We start from the raw sequence: 18,567 nt of genomic DNA on the forward strand, positions 1-18,567 counted from the left end.
TTGCAAAACAGCACTGTATGAAAAGTTGAAAAGCTAGCTAAACATATCAGAACATAATTAAAAAGTTCAGGATGATATAAGTTTAATATATGTCTCAAAATTCAAAACAAACCCACAAAAAAAAACATTATACTGCAAATACTGAATGGGTCATTTTGGGGTAAAAAAGTATATTTATATATTAACCAATATGTAAATCTACAAAACTACTACCACTGCCCTATCTAAATAAGACTGATAAATACAATTAATAATAAACAATTAATATTAATATTTTTGGCCAAAGCATTAATAACGCTGGGGCTTTTATTTTTTTAGCATATGATTAGACTTCTTGTGTTGAAACTATAGCATTTCTTTGCAAACAATGACAGATTTATAGGTCCCCTGGTATCAGGCTAGCTTAATGTATTTTTTAAATAGCGGAAGTTTATATCCTATAAATAAGACCTTGAATGCAGAGACTTTTGACGTTTTTAAAATACCCATGTTACTATGCTTTTTTTTGTTTAATATATTATGCAAGTATGCCAAAATGTTTCGTATTCAACGCATTGAAATGCTGCAGATCAGCCTGTAAATCATGTAAATGTTTTTTTTTCTCTATAAGACAGGGTTATCAAAAATCCACTATCAGTTCAGTTGAAGGCAGAAACACCTAAAATTACAACAGCAGTGGAAAAAAAAACTAATATAAAGCATTCATTTTGATTATGCATATGCTGATTTGTGCATGCTGCACCTCACTATTTATATCAAAACTAATAGACACCCAGGGTATTGATGTATTGCTAGAGATCTCACGTCGAGCAAGGGATCAGGCTTAATCAGCACTTCTCAAGATGCTCAGTTCATCTGTAGGCAGCCCAGCGGGACAAAAACAGGTTTTCAATACTGCGTAGGTCCTCTGTGTATCTCAAAGCAATATTGACTAATGAGGACGCACGAAAGAGAGAGGGGGGGTTTGGAGGGTGGGGGTGTGGGGTGGGGAGGGTGAGGAATAAGAGAGAGTAGGGCCAGTGGGGATATCGATTTCCCCAGTTCTTTTATATTAGTGCACCTTTGTTCTTCTTGTTAGAAACAAATTAGGCATGTGTAATTTACATCAAAACATGGGAAAGGAGCAACAGCGTTTGGTCATAAATCTCATCTCTCAGTCCACCTTGCCTCTGAGATCTACCTCACCATCGTTTACGAAAATCGAAGAGGCAAGCGGTATTTTCGAACATTTTGCTAGTTTTACGAATTGAATTGAGGAAAATGCTTAAACGATTGCCCACTGTTAACTGCAGTATTGATTTCATTGGAGTTTACATCCCATCAAGTATTTTATTCATTTTAAGTTAAAATAACACTTGCTATAGCAGGAAAAGCAAAACCATGCAGTTGCAGTAGCAGTAGGTAGCCAGACATATCCCCATTACATTGAATTTGAAAATGCATTAAAATCCCTACTTGGCTCTACATACATTGCCATGCTGTGTGTATGTGTATATATATATATATATATATATATATATATATATATATATATATATATATATATATATATATATATATATATATACATACATACATACAACATGGCAATGTATTTAGAGCCATCGTAGTCAAAAACATGTTTCTAAAGCTGTTGTCTTTTACTCTATTAATCCTGAAAAAAGTTCCATCACCATGGCTGATAGCTGAAGATTTTCATAAGCATTCACCAAATTTTAGATTTTAGAGCATTTTTTAACCATTCAGTGGCTGATTAGTAGATTACCTTTAGTTAACAAAATGGGAGAGGAAATTGATTCACTGTCTGATTAGTCTTATAAACTGTATATAACATAAGTGTTATCAAGATGGGTATTGTAATACTTGGTAAGACAGGTGAGGTATACCTCAAAGATGAGATCTGGTCCAGATTTTATTTATTTTTTGTTGATTTTTAAAGAGAGGTTTGTCCAATGCATTAATGTGTTTCATATTGGGAACGTGGGAAATGGGGACTAAAACTTTCCACCCCTGTAACTGCTTTTTTCTTTCCTCTGATTGGATACTGCTCACTCTGATGAATTATGTTTTATCGTTTCAAGAAGTGCAGTTAACCTGGCAGTTTTAAAACTGAATGAACAAGGCCTGTTGGACAAATTGAAAAACAAGTGGTGGTACGACAAAGGAGAGTGTGGCAGCGGAGGAGGTGGTGAGAAGGTTAGCCACTATGTCGACAAACGCGGGTAAAACGATTCCTCAGCAACGGGTGCATCTGCCAGGGCCAAACTGCTGCCACGCACACCCGAGCAACACTTTAACAACATTCAGCTTGTTATGAGACACCAAGGAAAGCAGTTACTGTCAGAGCACAAATATTCGCTTTTAGCTGCGACTTTGATGGCATACGTGCACTGTATTTAGAGAGGGGTGTATTGCACTTTCTATTTCGTTCACAATTTATCACATAAAAAATGTTATCCGCTTCCTTTTGTTGCTCATATTCTCTGTTGGAAGAGACATCCATCTTTTAGGATGAATAATGCAGGACCCATTCAGCTGCTTTTAAACAGGAACTGCAGCAGACACGTTTTTTAACAGTGGCACAGAAAGCTAGTCAAAGCCGTGTCATTGTGAAGAGCTTAGCTAAAGCACCATGAACTGGAATATTCATGAATATTTAGAAACTTACAGCTTACAAAGTTATGCTTTGTGCACAATTTCTGAAAACCTTGAGCTTCTGTTTAAGGAAATTTATACAGGAAATAAGAATAATAATTTTAATACAATGTACAATATGTGAGAAGCTCTACTGGATATTAGAAATTAATTTACTGTCAGCTTTTTATGATATTAGAAGAGGGAGAATGATGAGAAATAAGCATAAACTTTTATCAGCAGTGGGAAAATCAAAGGGGGGAAATTATAAAATTGTAACACGTTACATTAGTTTTACTGAAGTAGTCAACATAGTCTGTCTATAAATATCAACTCAAATGCATTGAATGATACTAACAAAGTTGCACATAGATTTGTTTGTTTAAATATAAAAAAATTACTGGCCTTATTTTTATAATACATTTGTAATGGTTTAGAATAAAAATTAAGTTGATTTAGTTAGCAAAAATGTACTATCAACAAGCAAAAAAATACTGTTTAAATAGTTTCTTCACATTCATCCTGCTAATTTTGCCAGTTACCAACAGCAAACATATTAATTTGAACTTAAATAAATAAATTATGTAATCCAGTACTCAAAAGGTTTGGTGAAAATATACACTATTTAAACAAAGGTTTGTGGACAACTGACCATGCATGTGCTTTTTAAACATCCATTTTTACATATATTCCTCACTTTCTAATCTCTTTAAGGAGATCACTTGTACACAGTTGCATTGTCATTTCCTAGTTTAAGTAAATGGAAAATGTATTGCCACTGCATCCAAAGACATATATATACAAGATATACAATGTCCCTCCAACTTTGTGGTAACAGTTTGGGCAAGGACCACAAAAACATGTAGTGTTTGTCCACATAGTGTATTTTCGCTCTTAATAATATTTAAACCTTTAACAAATCTAACTTTGTCAAATTTCCAAGTAGGCACCTATATGTTGCTTACATAATGAGACTGTAATGAGACTTTTGCCATTATTATGAACTGTAACTGAAATAAGAACAAATGTCAGGGCAAGTTCAGACATCTCCAGGAATAAAAAAAAACAATTCAGACTTCTGAGTATTAAAATGTTCCTAGATGTACAATAATCACATAATTTCAAAGATTTATAATATCTTTTTGGTCTAATAATGATTGTCTAATGGGTTGGCAATATTTTTATTGCAGTTAAATTGTATTTAATTGTCAGCATTTTTATTAAGTACATACATTTGATGGAAACACAAATACAAATGTGAACAAAAAATATCACGCATAATCGCATATACTTTTTGTTGCTTTCACTCGCCAATATTTGCGGACTCACAGTAACTGCGTCCTGAGCTTTTCTTTTTACAAGAAGGCCGTGGCAGTATGTGCCCGTTGCATAAAGCGATGGAGCAGGGTCCCATGCACATGTCTGTAGCTCCAGTCCCAGGCCTTTACATTTCATACTGAGGGAGCATAGAGACATGTACTCCAGTGGGACCCTGCACTCCATCACTTTGCCACTGCAACTGCTGTGTCAGCTAATGTAACTGAATAACATAAAATAACATGTCCTATGATGTTATTTATGTTATTTCCCCTGCGTGATTGAAGAACTCCCGTAAACCTTGCCGTTTTGAAACTGAGTGAATCAGGCATCTTAGACAAGCTGAAAAACAAATGGTGGTACGATAAGGGGGAGTGTGGACCCAAGGACTCGGGAAGTAAGGTCAGTCTCCTCAAGTCTGGGACCATCACTGTTGTCTAATGCTCGCACGGACATGGTGACAGCCTGTGTATCAGTGATAACCAGTGAGAAATAGAGAGAGAGAGAGAGAGAGAGAGAGAGATTGAGAGGAAGAACTATCATGCATCACAGCATGCTGATGGAGAAAGAAATGCCAGTGTTACTTATACATCACTTATGTAATAAATAAAAATAACAACTGAACAATGTTATTTGCACGGTTTACAATGTCTTAGTATTTTACCTAGTAGAGTAAAAAATAAAAAGATTATCATACATTCCGGACAATAGTTCACTTTTTTACAGCAAATAACTGAAATTTAGTGAAATGTATTTTCTTTCACAACATAAATACTTAATATAGAACCTTATTAACCTATTATATACTGTAATAACACTACACATTAGCATGGGGGGGATTGTAACAAGGCATTGTGAGGTATATCAATTCTTTCTTTCTCTTTTATTTACGATGAAGGTATGAGAAATACAAGTTGGAGGAAACTGTAACTGTTAACGGCTTATCTGTATGAATCTACAAAGTTTGAGATATTTTAGGAGTATAATAATTATAGTCACAATTTGAGATTTTTGTTAGAATCTGGGAGTAGGAAATAATGGAAATTATTATAATAGAAATAATAATAATACATTTCAATTGAATTAATATTAAATGTATTAAATTTTATAAATAATAATGAATTATTCATAAAATATTTCTGCAATAATAATATACAGATTTTCACTCTATAGCCACGAATTGTCCGGAAAATACAGTCATTGGCTTTGCTGTTGTTTGCTATCAGGTAACATAGTACTGGGTGCTCATGCCACATTCACAAGCATTTTAAAAATCTTTTATGAAATAATTCTGGATTTAAATCCAAAAAAGGCTTTGTGCCAAAACTTGTGAGGTAACATTAAAGTTTCTTTTTATAACATATATATATATATATATATATATATATATATATATATATATATATATATATATATATATATATATATATATATATATATATTTTTTTTTTTATGACAATGATAGAAAAAATTTATTATATATACATATATAATAAATATATGGGCTTGAGGGAAGTGGTAGCTTAGTGGTTAAAGTGCTGGGTTAACAATTGGAAGATCGGTGGTTTAAGCCCCGATATCCCGATATTACCAGGTTGCCCCTCTTAGCCCCTTAAAACTCTGTGTAAATGGCACCTCTCATTGTTACCACAGAACAGTAGACTCTGACCCTTTTGCCCTGTATTTATTCCAAACTGCATCATTGTTATCTGTGCTACTACTGTGTTTGAGGTAAAGTTATTATTTGTAATTTCGCACAAGCAAATGGTGAACATCACTGAAAGCATCCCTTCACTGTGAAACTTCAACTTATCAACATGGCAGCAACGCTAGTAAATTCCTCATTATTGTTAGCCAGCTAATATTCTGATATTGTTTACTAGCTAATTTGTGGCTAAGCTTCTTATTATTGTCTGCTGTTGTTGCTGTGCTGCAAGTTCAGTAGAGTAGAACAATTGGCACTCAGGCATGTAACTGTAAAAGTAAGCTTTTGTGAGCTTCAACAGAACAACACAAGGCTGACTGTTGTGGCAGCTTCCATGTTTCTTTATTAAACGTCCTGGGTCAGAAATTACATTACAGCTTGCACATTACTACTATTAACAAAAAAAGCTAGAGTATGTACAGTATACTATATCTTTTCGATTGTGTAGTATGTATTTGAAGATGCTGGGGAGAGTGACCAATGTTACCTCACAGATTTTGCTAATACAATGTACATATTTTTTCAGCATCCAAAATAATCTATGCTTATGAATGTGTTATGAAGATCCAACAGGTTGAACCTACTTGCCCACCACAGCGCTAAATAAAGAACACAAATAAGGCAATCATGAAGTCTACTTGTTCTGATCTGATCTACTTGTTCGCCCATGCAGTGTTATACAGCTACTAGTGTATAAGAGCAAGATTAGTAATGCAGAGCTGGGTAACCCTGTGTTCACACCAGCAAGCACCAAGTCGCTTGCGTTACTTGTAGTGAGCCTTTTTTGTACTTTTGTTCAAACGCGATTCCAAAAAAGTTGGGACACTGTACAAATTGTGAATAAAAAAAAGGAATGCAATAATTTACAAATCTCATAAACTTATATTTTATTTACAATAGAATATAGATAACATATCAGATGTTGAAAATAAGATATTTTGAAATGTCATGCCAAATATTGGCTCATTTTGGATTTCATGAGAGCTACACATTCCAAAAAAGTTGGGACAGGTAGCAATAAGAGGCTGGAAAAGTTAAATGTACATATAAGGAACAGCTGGAGGACCAATTTGCAGCTTATTAGGTCAATTGGCAACATGATTGGGTATAAAAAGAGTGGCAGTGTCTCTCAGAAGTCAAGATGGGAAGAGGATCATCGATTCCCCCAATGCTGCGGCGAGATATATTGGAGCAATATCAGAAAGAAGTTTCTCAGAGAAAAATTTCAAAGAGTTTGAAGTTATCATCATCTACATTGCATAATATGATGCAAAGATTTAGAGAATCTGGAACAATCCCTGTGTATGAGGGTCAAGGCTGGAAAACCATACTGGATGCCCGTGATCTTTGGGCCCTTAGACGGCACTGCATCACATACAGGAATGCTAATGTAATGGAAATCACAACATGGGCTCAGGAATACTTCCAGAAAACATTGTCGGTGAACACAATCCACCGTGCTATTCGCCGTTGCCGACTAAAGCTCTATGGGTCTAAACATGATCCAGAAGCGCAGGCGTTTTCTCTGGGCCGAGGCGCATTTAAAATGGACTGTGGCAAAGTGGAAAACTGTTTTGTGGTCAAATGAATCAAAATTTGAAGTTCTTTTTGGAACACTGGGACGTTATGTCATCCGGACTAAGGAGGACAAGGACAACCAAAGTTGTTATCAGCGCTCAGTTCAGAAGCCTGCATCTTTGATGGTATGGGGTTGCATGAGTGCATGTGGCATGGGCAGCTTACACATCTGGAAAGGCACCATCAATGCTGAAAGGTATATCCAAGTTCTAGAACAACATATGCTCCTATACAGACGTCGTCTCTTTCAGGGAAGACATTGCATTTTCCAACATGACAATGCCAGACCACATACTGCATCAATTTCAACATCATAACTGCGTAGAAGAAGGATGCGGGTACTGAAATGGCCAGCCTGCAGTCCAGATCTTTCACCAATAGAAAACATTTGGCACATAATAAAGAGGAAGATGAGACAAAGAAGACCTTTGAGAGTTGAGCAACTAGAAGCCTGTATTACACAAGAATGTGACAACATTCCTATTCCTAAACTTGAGCAACTTGTCTCCTAAGTCCCCAGATGTTTGCAGACTGTTATTAAAAGAAGGGATGCCACACAGTGGTAAACATGGCCTTGTCCCAACTTTTTTGAGATGTGTTGATGCCATGAAATTTAAAATCAACTTGTTTTTCCCTTAAAATGATACATTTTCTCAGTTTAAACATTTGATATGTCATTTATGTTGTATTCGGAATAAAATATTGAAATTTGAAAGTTCCACATTATTGCATTCTGTTTTTATTCACAATTTGTACAGTGTACCAATTTTTTTGGAATCGGTTTTGTACTACACTGTTACAATGAGACATGTTGGTATCTACTGTATACAGTATACAGCTTGTACAGCTTACTTAGCTAAGCAGTATGAAATTGTAGCTTTGCTAGCAGATTAACTGACTAACTGCTTTAGCTACATACAATTAACAGGGGCATTGACAATCTCTGCTACTCATTTTCAACCTTTATTTTAACTTAGAATGTCTCTGTACAAATGTAATGAGAGGTTGTATATGAGAGGATATGACAGATGAAACCACTGTGAAAAATTTTACTTATGTTTTTGAATGTCAAAGGTAAAAATGGATCTAATTACAAATTGGAACTAAAGTTGGGAGTTAGGAACTGAAAAAATTATGTCTACATGCTCCAGAGGATTAATATGAGGTATCATTTGAGTCAGTTGTTTGGATTTAGTGCGTCAACCCTAATTTGTATCAAACTGAATTTTACTTTGTCACGCTGCAGCGGAAATTGAAATTGTGGCTCCATGTGGCACATGTGCTTATGAAATGAACCTGGCGCTTCGTAGCTTGGTAGTGTGAACGTAGGGTAATTACGCTCTAATTGCTCTAGGTTAAACTGCAGTTAAAGGATTGATGCCTGATTAGAATAAACAGATAAAAGCATCAGTAATAAAAGGATGCAAATAGTGTAGAGACTGGAGACACGTCATAGCAGTGAGAATTTATTTATGTATGCATTGTAGATATGTGTGTGAGTGGGGTGTGCGTGTTTGTTTAGTGTGTGATATAGCGGGAGAAAGATATAGAATGTATAGTTTTTTATTAATTATCACTGTGAGTGAGTAGACTTGTGATTTGTGTGCGAATGTCTGTGTTGTGATTGAAGTTTTCTTTCACACTTATTTTATCTTTCTAACTGTGTTCCCCTATCCTCCCGCCTCCAGGACAAGAGCTCACAGGCCCTGAGCCTCAGTAACGTGGCTGGGGTCTTCTACATCCTGGTCGGGGGTCTGGGCCTGGCAATGCTGGTGGCCCTCATCGAGTTCTGCTACAAGTCACGAAACGAGGCCAAGAGAATGAAGGTGGACGCGCCTGAACGCCAAACCCCTCCCTCTCCCGCCCATGTCCCAAGCCCCACGCTTGCCCCTAGCCCCCGCCCCACTCCTCAGCCTAGCCCTACCCACAGCACCCAGAGCTTAGCAACATATAGAGAGGGTTACAACGTCTACGGAACTGATGGCGTAGAGATGTAGGCGCTAAGGCATACGTAGGTGTACCATCGTTGTAAGTGGAGCTCATATGTAACGCCCGCAGTAACGCTTGCCGTGTTGAGCGTGTGGTAAAGCCTGCTTGTGTCTGTGGCGTCCTCATTTCCGTTCCGTGTAGTCCAAGTGGAGGCGTCTGCATCTGCACGTGTTATTTTACACAAAATGGAGGCACTTGCCCTGCATAGATCATAGGGCTTTTTTATTAGAAAATTTCATTAGCATTTAAATGATAATGAAGCAATTTAGTAAAAATTCAATTGAGTATTAAAGAAAATGTTCCACAGCAAGAATGCATGTTATCATTAGCGCTACCCTGTGTTCACATTATAAAACTTAGTGAAAATAATCTCGGCCAACTTTTATCCATTACCCTTTTTTAATAGTATATTTTGAAACGTCAATCTTAATCTAACTATCTTGCCATAGCTTTTAATTACTTTCCATGTAATATCTCTGTTGAAACACATTTTAATTAAAGCACAGTTATATATACATGTGTTTTAAATATAATAAATATCACATATTCTTATACTATTATTTGATATCAAATATAAGTATAGGAATTGCATCTATTGTCAATAGATTTAAAGTGACTAAAAGCAAAAAGTGAATTTTTATACATTTAAATTAGATTTTTTTTATTTGTATAGTTATTAAAAACAGAAACATGTATTTCAACAGTCTTACTGCATTGAAATTATGAAAAAAAAAAAAGTACAGAACAGACTCATGATAATGACATGATAATGTAAATTTATTTATACTGAAATACCCAGTATCATGTTAGCATTGTTATTAATAATAGTAATAGTGACAGCTATTATGATATTTGATCATGATATTTTTACAGCTATAGCTCAATTGCACACTATTAAAGACTATTAACCTGACAATGTGCTTTGGCATACAAATACTGGTCATGCAAACCAGACATTAAAAAATGTAATGGGGTCTGGTACTTTTGTCATTACTAATGGCCAAGAAATACCTACTGTATGTTGCAGGCCGTTCACTTTTTCTTTAGCCAAACAAGCAAGGATATCTAGCAAAATATTCACAGGTTGTCATGAGCTGTTCTCAATACATATTTTCTGAAAAGCTCATTGTGTCATTATATTCAATAGATCTGCTGATTGGACAAAATGAGGTATGGAGAGCCAATCAAATTGCAGCCTTTAAGATCCAGAAGGCTATGTCTAGAAAAGCTGTTAGCCCTGGAGCTTCTAAGGCTCAACTCCAATACATGTAGCAAAAGCAAATAAAAAATAGTGCGTAACAAACTAACATGACATCAAACACAAAAGCATGTCCTATAACATGACACTCTAATCTCACTGGATATCCGTCATGACAACTCGTGACTACATCTGATATCTGCCATTATCATTGCAGTTTCATAATGCAGTGTTACCAGGCAACGTCATATGACATCTTAGCGTGCTCAAGCTCAAGTCGCAGTGAAGCCAAAACACATCATTTGAGCAATAATTAGATGTCTTAATTAAGAATCGGTGCTGCTGTTACTGTATAACCATGCTGGAACATAACCATGACGATAACCAATAACACCTCAGGACAGGTCTATATTTAACTCCTCACCACACCAAATAACATGGATGAAAGAATGAGGTATTTATTGAAACTGTTAAAAAAAAAAAATTCACAGATTTTGACATCGGAACGCTTATTTGAGCGTAATTTTTTACATAAGCTCTGCAGGGCTCGGCCAGACGCATTTGAGACGCTTCATTGCTCAATTGTGTTTAAATCTGCTGTTTTGTCCGTGCTTGCTAATAATGTGTGCTCACAACATAACCTTTTAATACTACTTTTATATATAAATTTTTTATACTCATTTTCTCTCTCTGTCTGTGTTTCTTTCTTTCTGCATTTTCTGTTCGTTTCCCAATGCAGCTGACCTTCACAGAAGCCATGCGGAACAAGGCTCGGCTGTCGATCACAGGCAGTGTGGGCGAGAACGGCCGTGTCCTGACCCCTGACTGCCCCAAGGCCGTGCACGCCGGCCCCTCCCTGCGTCAGAGCTCCGGGCTGGCTCTGGTCTCATCCGATCTGCCGTGAAGACCAAAAACCTTCAAGTGCCTTACAGTCCCACCGAACCCACAAAATCCAACAGCTACGATCACAACCCGAGGGATTAAATAGCCCACTTCAGTTACTCCATACACTGAGAATATGGGAAAAGGACAAAAAAAATTCCACCATGTGGCTGTAACGAGATGTTTTCAGCCCAGCTGCTGACAGGTGTGTGCTTGAAACCTGTATTAAGAACTCACCTTCAAGCGGAGCGAAGATGACCCGAGGACCAGAAAGCTGTCATTCCGAAACACACCCAGAACTTTTCGGGGCATAACTAAAGCAGAGACATAAATATCAATTCAAGATTGATAATGGGTAGTGCAGGAAGGTGTTCAGCCTTCACTTAAATAAAAATAACAATTCAATCAATATTAATGATAAACACGTACTAAAAAACTGTGAAGAGTTCATGTATATTCTAAAAATCATAACTAAAGAAATTATTTACACTGCTTTGTAAATAGAACAAAAGACTGTACACACTCGCTTGCTTTTTAAACATGTGTAAATAGCCAATTCTGTCGTGGACAAAAGTATAGTTCTCTCTCTCTCTTTCTCTCTTTTTTTATTTTCTCCTAGTTAGAAAAATGCAATAAATGATAGAAAAAAAAAAGATTTATTTATTTAGACATACAGTATATAAAACTATAAACTGAATTCACCGGGCATGTTATCAACACTGATTATGTCCTCAAGTTGACACTCGGTGGTAGGGGGTTTTGGGTGGGGGGGTTAGTTTTACGGTAATATCTAAATAAACTTGAATGCCCATCCTCGACACCATGCCCTGCTTACTCACTGTGCTGTTGTAGACCATGGACCTTTATAGACTGTTTTATTTTCCTGCAGAAACAGACTTTATTTTGTTTGATTCGTATAAAAAAAGGTTCACATCAGGTTAAAGTTTCCCTATTTGCCTCCAAGCTGCGTGTGCTTATGAATCAGATGAGACTAAATGTGGGTATATTTGTGGCTTCTCAGAACATGAACTAAGTAGAAAAGATGCTGAAGACACCGTAGAGTCGAGAGCCATGATTAGAGTCCAGCTTTGGCCTTTTCTGCAAAACACTGTGTGACCTCAACCAAGCCTTGAGCACGTTCTCCTTCAGAACCTGTAGCAGCGGACTTGTCTCCAGACCTTCAATTGAATCTGTCCATGCTGGATTTCACTTGACATTTGGACATAAAGGACGTCCTCTATGCTTTCAGGGCACCAAAATGGGACACCGAATGCTCAACTAATTCTCTGTTCAAGTCGGCATTTTACCATAGGAAGTGCAATTTCAGGTCTCCTAATCAGAAGCAGCCACTCCTGCACCTCATGTCTCATTAGTTCTTTCTCTGTGGCTCTCATCCTCAACCTCCCTTAATTTCTCTGTCTCACACATACACACAAATACACACTCTCTGACAGTTCCAATTCTTTAAAGTTTTTCCCTTAAAATAGTAAAATTAAATGAAATTAAAGTGTCAATTCTTTTTTTTTTTTTTTTTACAATGTGCAATTTTAAAACGAGCCTATCCTTGATATAATCACACAGATCATACATTCAATTGTTGCAAAAAAATAACGACTGCAAACTAAAGTACATTTTCATTGGAGTGTGTTAATGAGCGAACGGGTTTCTCTTCATTTCCTGAATTGTAGAAATGATAGTGTTTTTTTTATAGTATGCACCCAATTAGACAAAATGCTATTTTCCTTTTAAAATGTAGTAGGCTAGGCATTCCAGCTGAAAAAACCTACCTACTGTCACAAGCACCTACTAGCTACCTGCACACACATACGTACACACACGAACAAGATACAGCTGCCCTGCTACGCAGTGAGGATTGTATTACATGCATCTTTGCTCTGTAGCTCTGTAAAATTCTAATGAATCTCGTGTTCTCTGTCATTAATTGTAAATATATATTTTGATCTTTTTTTAGTAAAATGCTAATTCCAAAAAATTGTCTTTGAGTCTTTTTTGGAATGTGGATGAAATCAGATGATGTCATAGCAGCACAAAAAGTCATGCAGATACAGGTCAAGCTTTTTAGTTGATGTTCGCCTCAGACATCATAATGAGTACATAATCTCTGGTACTTTTATTATGAAATGGATGCAAGTACCAGATGGGTTTGTCCAATAAAGACAGGAAAAGCTTATTAGCAGCTTTTGAAAGACATTGTAATTGCATATTGAACAACACTGAATGCATTACTTATACAATATGATAGTTCCTCAGAGATTAAGGAAATCAAAAATGGCTTTTATTTACATTAATGGCATTTAGACACCCTTATCCAGAGCAACCTACATTTATCTCATTCATGCAACTGAACAGCTATGGGGTTAAGGACCTTAGTCAGGGGTCCAAAGGTGGCAGCTTGGTGTGGCTGGGATTTGAACTCATGACTTTATGATCCAAAGTCCAGTGTATCATAAAATACATACATTCAGCCAGACTTTAATAAGGCTAACAATTGCAACACTATAATAAATACCTACTACTTATCATTTCTGAAAACATCTATCTGCTATAGGTACCAGGATTTGTCTCTGATAATCAGTTTATATGGGATCAGCCAAACAACCTGCTGCTCCTAATTGTGTAGGTCCATTATGTGCCATCAAAACTAGCGCTAATCCAAAAGGCTATGGATTTAACAAAATCTCCACAAGATTTGCTTTGTTATCTAATACCAAATCATTAGCACTAGATACACTTAGCCCTATACGTTGTGAGGTGGAGCCTCCATGTATTGGATGTGTTTGTCTAGCACATCGCACTGGTGTCTTTTGGGGATTGAGATCAAGTGGTTCTGGAGGACAAGTTAACACCTCTGATTCTTCGTCATATTCCTCAAACCATTTTTGCAGTGTAGCAGGGAGCATTATTCTGTTGAAAGAGGCCACTGCCATTAGGGAATACTAGTGCTACAAAGGGGTGTACTTAGTCAGTGTAAACATAAATGCCAAACCCAAGGTCTCCAAGCAAAACCTTTCCAAGAGCATCACACTTCCTTCACCTGCCTGCTTTCTTCCCATTGCTCATCCTGGTGAGATCTCTTCTCCAGGTAAGTAAGGCACACATCCAACTGTCCATAGATGTAAAAGATGAAACGATTCATCAGACCAGGCCAACTTCTTCCATTGCTTTCTATCAGAGCCAGTATGTCAAAGATGCTTAGATAATAATGTTTGTCCATTTTTGCGCTGTTCCAACACATTAACTTCAAGAACTGACTGTTTTTCATTGCCTTATATATCCCACTTCTTAGCAGGTCATGAGAAATTTGTATTTACTTTACCTGTTAGTAGTTTTAATACAATAGCTGATGTACAATGAGTATGTAATCTCTGTATAAATTACATATTGGCTAATGGTTACTGAGTATGTGTTTGTGTTATCATTCGGCTTTTTTGAGTTTTTGTTTATTTGGTTTAGTAATGGAATACACAAAAAATGGAACATGTATAAAATTAGTTGATTTCAAGTAAACTAAAAAGCAAAAAATGAATATTTTTTTCTAGCTATAATGGAATCATTAGCACTAAATCAGTTCAGACATGATATTTATTACCTGAGATTATTTCGACTGCTCACTGTATAGCTGGTAAAATACAGTGTCATGTTTCTAGATCCCATTGCATGTGCAGCCGGTACAAATTACGGACCCCATGAAATTTATACAGAACTAAAGCCTAAGCCATAAGAAGGTAGTATTTGTGCTATCCTACCTCTTAGTGGAAATTGACAAAATCCAGTCCTTTTGGGAAAATGATTCGACAAACTAACTGTCTCATTACCTGAAAAGTGTAAGGGATTTTTTTGGGGAATATTAAGGACACGGAGAGTCTATTTGGATTAATAATTCATCAGTGTAAAATATTTAGCATATTTTTAAATATACAATAGATCTGATTCATATGTATAAATATATGCTAAAATATTCTGCTGTATTTTTAGCTGCTGATTCCCCATTTAAATATGGTGGATTGTGACTAATGTGGATAAATGTATTCTGTAGTTATCACTACATACATTATACCCTGCCTTTAACACTGAGTAATATGGGAATGGTGTACTTCTATCACTTTTCGAATTTCAGTTAATCATGCTTACATAATAATGGAGTAATTGATTAGTCATAACGGGGTCATTAAGAGTTGTACTGACATCCGATTTAAACCTGAAAAAAATAATAGTAAGTAAAAGAAGGCATGGACTTGATTGTGCCCTGCTTCCTGACAGCAAATCCACACCTCCTAGTCAGTACAATGCTCAAAATAATAGCGATCACTTCTAAGCAATCATCAATATTTAAACCAAGGTGTTAATTTGAAAGAGCTGATCTTCAATACGGCTGAATAACAATGTGGCTGATGAGAGGCAGATTTTTCTTGGACATTATAATGATCAAGCTGAGAAAACGTGGGAAAGATGTCTCATCATGGTTGTCTGATTTCTGTACCATTTCCTAGGCAATGTGGAATAAAAAAAAAGAGGGAATAGAAGCTTTGTGCTGGCAATCCTCGTGGAACTGATGTAGACAGGGGAGGATGAGTCATAGCAAAGGTTAAACTCTGCAATCAAAATCACAAGGGGCTGTACTAACTGCAAGACTATCATCACTATTGATCACTTCGTTTCGTTTGTATAACACATCTTTGAGTAAAGTTGTCTTTCCATGACATTCCCCAAGGGAGTAAAGGAGCTGTCAGTACAGGATTAGATCTATTTCAATATTTTTTCCCCACAATATTATAAAATGCCTTTCTTTATTAACCAATTCATTTATTTTTTAAAGTGTTTATATGTTAGGGATAAAAACATATGCTGTTTTTAATCAGTTCTTTTGTTCTACAAATATAGCTATAAATAACAATCCCTTCATTTTTTTTTCTTTTTTGTTTTAAAAAACAGAAAGGGGATCCTTCATGAAGCAAACAAAAGTGGAAGGTTATTTATTTTTATGTGGGCACAAGCAATTGGTGCTTTAATTTAAGAGCCTTGTTGGTTTATATATTGGGAAACGCGAAATGCATTTGACCATCATGGGCATGCACCAAAATAAACTGCGTAAGTTGGAGAAAATAACACAATTATGAAGTGGAGTGATGGAGCTGAGGTTGAAGAACTGTCACATCTGGAATTCAAAAAGCATAATGACCAGCCTGAGATTTTTGTACCTCTGGGACTTTAGTACGCTTTATTAATAAAGCATGAATTAACAAAGAATAAAACGTTCTTTTAAAAAGCTATAAGTACAAATACAGCTACAAATGTGGATATTTGTAGCACTTAATAGATTCTGTGTGGCATTGTGTTGCACCCTCATGATTTATTAAGGTTCTGCATCATCCTAAACAATACCAAATAAGATACACGACCTTGCTGTGTGTAATATCAGAGCATAGTCGGAGCAGCTGTACATTCTCTAGCCTACGCTTCAGGACTTTCAATATCCCTCCGGTTGGCTCTCTGTTTTCTGATGATTGTGCACTGCGGCTCTCCACTTCGCACCACAGACCTTATCTCGCTCCACCTACAGCAGCAAAAGAAGACAACGCTTCATGCGTGGCATACTAATCTCCTATTAATGAATATGTGCATTTCTGGTGTTTCTCATTATTGCTGCCTGTACAAAGCCCTCCTTTGGGGGCAAAAGCAGCAGAGCATGGTTAAACAGAACTTCAAGTAGAGAGAATCGGCTAGCACGATTCCCAGGATTGTCATCATGATTAATTATGATGTACAAAAATTTATTGGACGAAGATACAAAGGCAGATGCACAGATCCATTTCAGAAGAGAATATGCTCATTGAGAACAAATATATGAGTGAATTTTCCCTCATACCATTAATAGCTTCTTCTCTTTTCTTTTTTTTTTTTTTTTTTTAGCTGTAAGAGCTGTAAATCAGAGCAGGTGGCCAAAAGTGACCATGCAGCAGAGAGTCAAGGTCAGAAATTGTCCATACCCCATTAAAAGACGTTAAAATGACACCTAGCTGTAAGACAAAAGCTCTGCGCAGTGAAAACGGGAATAAATATTGCAGAGCCGCCGCCGTGTTTGGAGAGGGGGAGGAATAAGGTGCCCTCCTCCTCCAACAGATGTTAGTACATGATGTCAGAACAGAAAGAAAAGCACTAATGACCTTCAGGGGAAATGAAGTGCAGGACGTTCTAAGAGCATGCAGTTTGCATGCATTTCTTAGTATTTTTATTACATTTAGAGACATTTTTAAAATTGTAAAATGGCTCGGACTGTTGATTAGTTCCCCAAAGCCACACTCAAACAGGCTGCCACACTCGATACGCCAGAGGTCTATAAAAATACGAATCATCTTTTTTGTGCTCTGTATGTACAGTATGGATTTAAATACATCCTAAGGTGGAAGTGGAGCCAGGCCTTAACCCATTGTGAATTGGGTGCCATTGTGCCATTTAGGAATTTGTCTTAAATAAAATAACATAGAGAGCAAGGGTCCAAAGAGCACTTTAATTCTGGTTGAGTGGAGAGGAGAATAATTACTGATGGCTTATTCTCCACATGGGGCAATGATCATAATGGATGTTCACATAAGTATGAATCTTTGCAAGTAGCCATCGTGGGTTTGAGAAATATTGATTGGCTTCCCCACAGCCACACTTGATGAGCTGCCAAATCCATGGGAAGGTCCACAGAAATGGGAAACAGCTGATAATGCCCCTGTAGAGTACATATCTCAACACTTATAAAAGAGACACACAAATCAAGAATAGCAAAGATATGATGTGGACAAACATGGAGAGAAAGGGTCTGATGAGCTTTGTGAATAATCTGAACATTGTGGTTAGAGAGGACAAATGTTCAATTCTTCATATAGGGCAATGCTAGAATTATTTTCAGTGAGGAACCAAATCTACAGCAAACAAACAAAAAAATAAATAAACAAATGAACACCTGTCATCCTTTTCTATACCTACAAATTGACCGTCAACGATACTAATGAAGTAAAATAGGTGGTATAGCAGCTGATAACATTTCCAGAATTGGAAAGCCTGGAACAGCATAGAGAACAAGGGTCCAGAGAGGGTTTAGTGGAGAATAATTACAATAGGCTTATTCTCCACATGGGGCAACAGACAGAAAAGATGTTCATATAATAATAAATATTTACAATAGGAATATTGATTCTACCCAAATTTACACTTTACTGAGTGCCAAGTCCAGATTCTCAGACATGGAAAACAC

General features: G+C 36.6%; 1 protein-coding gene across 4 annotated transcripts in view; it reads left to right on the forward strand.

Annotated features, from left to right (window-relative positions):
• gria4b (glutamate receptor, ionotropic, AMPA 4b) overlaps nt 1-13,478 on the forward strand; it is a 102,550-nt gene extending 89,072 nt beyond the window's left edge. The window contains exons 14-16 of one of the 4 annotated variants that reach the window (XM_046867562.1): nt 2,082-2,196; nt 8,923-9,262; nt 11,161-11,299. In XM_046867562.1, coding sequence (XP_046723518.1) covers nt 2,082-2,196; nt 8,923-9,231 — 424 coding nt within the window. In that variant the 3' untranslated portion in view covers nt 9,232-9,262; nt 11,161-11,299. Of the gene's footprint in view, nt 1-2,081; nt 2,197-4,238; nt 4,354-8,922; nt 9,263-11,160 lie in introns of all 4 variants that reach the window. The other 3 variants (XM_046867566.1, XM_046867564.1, XM_046867563.1) reach the window with 3 other exon arrangements.
• Nucleotides 13,479-18,567: the final 5,089 nt, after the last annotated feature.

This window comes from Silurus meridionalis, chromosome 15, assembly GCF_014805685.1.
Source record: "Silurus meridionalis isolate SWU-2019-XX chromosome 15, ASM1480568v1, whole genome shotgun sequence".
Lineage (NCBI taxonomy): Eukaryota > Metazoa > Chordata > Actinopteri > Siluriformes > Siluridae > Silurus > Silurus meridionalis.